This window comes from Cryptotermes secundus, unplaced genomic scaffold (assembly GCF_002891405.2).
Source record: "Cryptotermes secundus unplaced genomic scaffold, Csec_1.0 scaffold472, whole genome shotgun sequence".
Taxonomy (NCBI): Eukaryota; Metazoa; Arthropoda; class Insecta; order Blattodea; family Kalotermitidae; genus Cryptotermes; species Cryptotermes secundus.
The window spans coordinates 299,399-305,761 of NW_019721011.1; the positions used below are offsets into that span (position 1 = coordinate 299,399).

Consider the following 6,363-nt stretch of genomic DNA (forward strand, 5'->3'; position numbering starts at 1 on the left):
TTATAAGGCAAGGTTATAAAACCATCTTTTAAGATCATTTTAGTGAAAGTTTCATGCTTCAAAGCATACCATACACTGCTCAAATTCTAAACCAACTGCTTCCATTGCTGAGATACTGGGCGCACATATTATAAGGTAAGGTTATAAAACCACCTTTTAAGATCATTTTAGTGAAAGTTTCATGTTCCTATCTCATATAATTTAAGAACAATGATGAATAAATCATTTTCGAGCAAAATTTAAATGGTCGGCTGAATATATTACCGCCGGAGAGACACGGCAGCGGAATTTAAATGACCGGGCGAAAGGGTTAATTAGTTAAGCAGAGAGACAACTTTACATTTTTTACCTTATTCTGTTCATTAAAACAGAAGTATCACAGTATGTATTACAGCAGAAGTGTTCTTAGGTGTAAATAAGCAGGCAACAAGGAGACCAGGTGTGGCTGTGTTAAAAATTGCTTTCTTCTAGAGTGAATAAATTATCAAAACTTCATAGGTGAAACAACAAGGATGAAACCCTATCAGTGTGAGCCACATACAGTTTACCTTTCTAGCATACAGCTCTTCAGGAGTTGTACTCTTTAGACCCAAAAGCCTGTAGGTTCGATGGCACAATTTGGGTCTCTTCCTCCTAGGCTGGAAACGTTCCATATCTGTCACCATGTATACTGCTGACTGGATGAATGCTGAGCTCTTATTGAGTAGTGAAGAGTCTTCACATGCATCAACATCTTCAGCATCACCACCATCACCATCATCGTCATCATCATCATCACTATTCTATGAAATGAATTCATACTCTCAACATAACTGTAATCTGTTATGTTCAACAGTTGTGAAACATGGTCTTTTATTCTGAGGGAAGAACGTAAATTTTGAAGGTATGAAATCAAAGTACTCAGGTAAATATCTGGACCTAGGAGGAATGAAGTATTTGAGGAATTTGAGGAATTACTGTGTCATGTCTGCTGCAAGCCAGAATTGGGAAACCAGCAGATTTAGCTGTTACAAGGGAACAGCTCTGTAAACACGTGATGTCACTATTGGGCAAACATTTGTTGCAGTGCAATGGTTAGCAACTGTCATGTGACCACATAAACAGTCACACACACAACAACACAGGAACTGCAGTAGGCAGTGTGTTCTGTCGCATCTGCCCCAAGGCTATATATAACAAGACCTAATTTGAGTGGCAGCCTACTAGTCAGTGGTTAGTAGTCTGGGAACGGAGGTCCTAGGCCCTGCCTAGGAGGCCATTGGCAAAATAGTACAGTCTGGAGTTGGCAGTTAGGAAGTGCAGTTTTTAAGCCATAAGGGAATGAGGAACAGCCCTTGTTAAAAGACTGTAACCAAGCAACGCCTAGTCAGTCATGAAACAGACGTCAAGCAGCGAGGACTGGAGCAGTGAAACATGCAAACTGAAGAATCTATGGCACTGGGAGGTGTTACCAGACAAAGGGCAAAGTCACAGCAGACTAAGAAGACTTAGTGCATGCTGTAGTGAACTGTAGTGTGTGTGAATTAGCAGAAGCGCTGTAATTAATTGTAGTCACAAGTTATAAGTATCCCAGTGGTTTAGTCACTTAACATGTGACATACAACAGAAAGTTCCTGACACATGCGGACCACTGGGTACTGTTATGGTACCGAAATCTGGGAGGCTACAAGGATTGAATATGTAGCTCAGATGAAGTAGACAAAAAATGAATACAGTACTTGGGGAGATGCACTGAAGAAAGGCCACTTATAAGACCAAGAAGATGGGCAAACAGTGTTATGAAGGATCTTACAGAAAGACGTTCTAAAGATCATGCTAGCTTAAGATTGTGTCCAATAATGTTAGCGGTGCTAATACTCCAGATTATAGCAGCAGATAATAAATTTAGTTACTTACTTAAAGTAACTTTATCACTGACTGGAGAGTGAGGGGAAGGAATTAAATTAAATGAAAGGATATCTCTATAGATTGTAAGAACATGATAGATTTGGTCAATGATGGTGAGGCCTTCTGGGGCAAATGTTACAAGTTCAAGTGAAGAAAACCCAATGTGGAATCTTCTACAGAAATACGACATACTTCACCTCCGACACAGTGAATGTTCTGGAAAGTAGAAATGTCAGATGCCACTGTTGTTTGAGTTCACCTGCATTAAGTTGTAGATCCTTTCTGTCCACCATTATCTTCATCACCTTATTACTGGGAGTAATGAGCTCTCACCCAAGAAACAGAAACCTTCATCCTTGCAAACCTGACACAATCCATGACAAATTTAGAAAACCATATGACAGATTTACCTCTTCATCATGACATCCCAAACATTTCTAGACCCCAACCAGCCTATATATTGTGGCATGTCTGCTGAAAGCCAGAACAGTTTAATCTGAACAGATGCCCATTGCTATGCAATAGCTCAGTAAGCATCATGGATAGCAGCCATACTTACGTATGCAATAACAGAAGAACTGCTGGAAGCAGTGTTTTACATGCAGTCTGCCGTAGCGGCCAAGTCATACCTTAACAAAGCAACTGCAAGAAGAGGTGTTTTCTGCACAGTCCATGCAGAGATTATACAGGGTGTTTCAAAAAGAGCTTTACAACTTTGAAAGCTTATATAAATTTATACAGAGGACATACACAAAGTTTTGAACTGTCATAATGTAGCAAAACACACCGAGTTTTACCTCCGATAGTTATGGTTCAATGTGACTTCCATTGGTAATGCGGCAGACGTCCCACCTGTAGTCAGTCTCTTGCCACACACTACGTAGCATCTTTGGCATCACTTCTGTAACTGAGGCAATAATTCAAGTTCGGAGCTTAATGACATTTGCAGGTAAAGGTGATACGAACACTCGATCTTTAGCGAATCCCCATAAGAAAAAATCAAGGGGAGTAAGATCCGGGGAACGAGGTGGCCAAGTTATAGGCATCACTCTACCAATCCACCGACCTGGGAAACGGGTGTTGAGGTACTTGCGCACTTCTCCAAGGTAATGAGGGGGTGCGCTGTCTTGCTGGAAGTGAATGCGTCCTTCTTGGTCATCTTCGTCTAACTGTGGAATGAGGAACTCTTGGATCATGTCCAGATATACGATACCGGTAAAGGTCATCTCCATGAAGAAGGGGCCGTACACTCTTTCTTTGCTGAGGGCGCAAAACACATTCACCTTTGGGNAACAAACATGTTCCAGGGACACATGGAATTTTGCTGTCCCAGATCCTGCAGTTGTGGGTATTGATCTTACCACTGACATGAAACGTGCTCCCATCACTGAAAATAATGGAGTCCAGAAACTTCTCATCGTCTTGTATCCGACGAAACATTTGCATACAGAATTCCTTACGAACCACCTTATCTGCATCCGTAAGGTGTTGAACGATGGATAGTTTGTACGCTTTTAAGTGTAAACGTTTTCGTAACACTTGCCACACAGTAACATTTGGAATACCAGTTTCCCGAGAGACACATCGCGTTCACTTTCATGGACTTCGAATGAAGCTCTCCCTAATCTGTTCCACTTTAGTGTCAGAAACATGTGGCCGACCGGGTGGCTTGGCATGGGGCACAGAACATCCGGTCTGAACAAAATTATTGTGCCAGGAGTAAATTGTAGGCCTATTTGGAGGTTCCTTGTGATACTGAGTGCGAAATTTCCTTTGAACTTGTGTAGCAGACTTCATTTCTCCAAACCAAAACACACAACGAGCATGCTCTGCACCTGTGAAAGTAGCCATCTTGATTTCAACTGCGGGAGCACTTGCAGTGGCGGTATTGGGTACTACAGTACCACATGCTTGAAAGTCTGTGTGTTTTGCTACATTATGACAGTTCAAAACATTGTGTATGTCCTCTGTATACATTTATATAAGCTTTTAAAGTTGTAAAGCTCTTTTTGAAACAACCTGTATAACTCAGACACATCCAGCCATATTCAGACAAGTGGGGAGGCTAGGGTTGGAGGAGAAGCAGTTGGTAGAGGGGGGCTGGAGTGAGAATTGAATCAGTAGACAGTCAGAGGTTGAGTCAACTACACCAGATCTTGATCTGATTTAGTGATTTAAACGAAATATGTGTTTGACTGAAAGGCTTTTATGGACTTTGCTTTAAATAGTGTGTTCACGGACAATTCCCATTTGGCAAAGGTGGTGTCAGTGAAGTGTGACTCTTGGTCACGGGTGTGCACAGTGCTGTGAGATAGCAGACAGCCAGCCAGCAAGGACCAGAGCTGTGGAACATGGAAGCTATGGGACCTACAGCATTGTGAGTGTTGCTAGGCAACAACTGGTGAAGAGACAGCAGACTGAGAAGACTTAGTGCCTGCTGTAGTGAACTGTGGAATATGTGAATTAGAGATAGTGCTATAATTAATTGTAGTGATATTCTGTAAGCGTTCAGTAAATTGAATTACCAATCCAAACCCTGTGTCTAGTCACTAAACCCATGACAATATTGCCTATCTTGTATATGGATACTTCTATCACTTGTTCCTTTATTACACTTTGCTTCCTACTCATTAGCTTCATTATTTCTACTTGTCAGTTTGACAAAGCTCTTGAATTTTATGAAAATCATTAGCATAATAACAAGATTGTGTGCCTCAGAAAGTACTGTTCAACACCCAGAAGTCCCTTCTACTGAAGTCCACAGTCCCTAATGAAAAAGTAAGGGGTAACTATTTGTACAGGGTTTTGTTATGATTTCAACATGACATGAAATAGTCCTCATTGTGAGACAACTGCACATACTCAAGGAGCAGAATTTCATCATTTGTAAATGAAATGCACCATTTTAATACTACCCCCAAAAGTATACTTGCCCATTCATGTATAACTTTCCTCTCATGTCACCCCCTTCATAATATAGGAAACAGTATTATGTTGCTTACTATTTCAGATTGTGTGATATGCCCATCCCATGGATACTTCTTTGATGTAAGTTTAGTCTCACATTCCAAGCCAAGGAAACCATGATCAGTGCACAGGGATGAGACCTGTGGGGGTCCCGCCAGGAACTCAGGTGACTCTCCCAGAAGGTTCCGCAGGTTTGTCACAGAGCACACACTGACAGCCCCAGAGTAGCGTGCTATTATCACAGCCTGAAACACACACATCCTTCAAAAAGAAACAGTGAACAGTTCTCAAATAAGCATCTTGCAAATTTCCATCTCTCTGTTCATCTCTGTTGTTCACGTCTTTCAGATACAATTTATTTTAACTGACTGATTCTTGCTTCATTTAAAGCTGCATTTTTTAACTGAAGAGGCTATATAATGTTGAATTGATAGACTGATTCTCAATTATAAATTGGTGAAGATTTAGACAAAAGCAGCAGAGCCTACTTTAAGGTACCATTACGGCATATGGATACAGAGCTAAAGGAAAGCCAAGAAAAAATCATCATCAAGATAGCCAGTTTCTGGGCTACAAAATTAACACAGAACCATTCAAAAACAAAAGAGGAGTGATAAGAGCTATGTCATGAAGTTCGGTTAAACCTGTTGTTGAAAGGCACAAATGTTGTATTTCAACATTCTATTGCACCACATTCTTTCCACATATCCATTTCTGCAACTGATGCTAGAAGTATTAAAATTCAAACTTTATTTTTACTTTTCAACCATCTTAATTCTTTCAGGGGCACACGGTAGCATAGTTGGGTGAGGGGTTATGCTACAAGCTGGAAGGTAGCGGGTCCAAGTCCCGATGAGGTCATTGGATTTTTTCAATTGACCTAATCCTTCCAGCCGCACTATGGCCCTGGTGTCGACTCAACCTCTAACATAAATGAGTACCAGGAATTAATTAAATAATTTTCTTGGGGAGTAAAGCGGGGCTGGCACATAAGGCTGACAACATTACCGCCATCTTTGAGCCGATTGTCTAGATAATGTGGGACCCTCAACGTCTCACAACCCTAAGGGCCTTCACGGCCTGGTACAGGGATAGCTTTACTTTTACTATTTTACTTAATTCTTTCACTTTATTTGCCCTGTTTTTCACAACAGGTTTCAGCCCACATAGCCATCATCTGGAGCACTGAAACTGCTTTGGGGAAACTGATGCACTTTACACACCGTCACAGTGTTGGAAACTTATTTACTTGTAAAGATACTTCACAGCAAAGACGCACATATTATTTCTAATTTTCACGTGTTACATAAACATCAAATTCAATAACAGTAAAAATGCGCTTTATGAATCTTAACTGGATTTAGATTTATATATGTACTCCTTGTACGCCGACCTACTTTTGAGAAATATGATGAACTCCAGCATGAGCTCCACATAAGTTCAGATTATAGCAGGCTGAGATGGGCAAATATGAAATTTACCAGGTAACTTTCATCATAGCATCCCACT

The 6,363-nt window shown here is 40.8% G+C and overlaps 1 protein-coding gene across 1 annotated transcript in view; it reads right to left on the bottom strand.

Annotated features, from left to right (window-relative positions):
- The window catches only part of LOC111875224 (neuroblastoma-amplified sequence), a gene marked incomplete at its 5' end in the record, with an annotated part of 93,589 nt that extends 88,490 nt beyond the window's left edge, over positions 1-5,099 (bottom strand). The window contains 2 exon segments of the mRNA XM_023871284.2: positions 549-782; positions 4,890-5,099. Coding sequence (XP_023727052.2) covers positions 549-782; positions 4,890-5,099 — 444 coding nt within the window.
- Between the last annotated feature and the right edge of the window lie 1,264 nt (positions 5,100-6,363).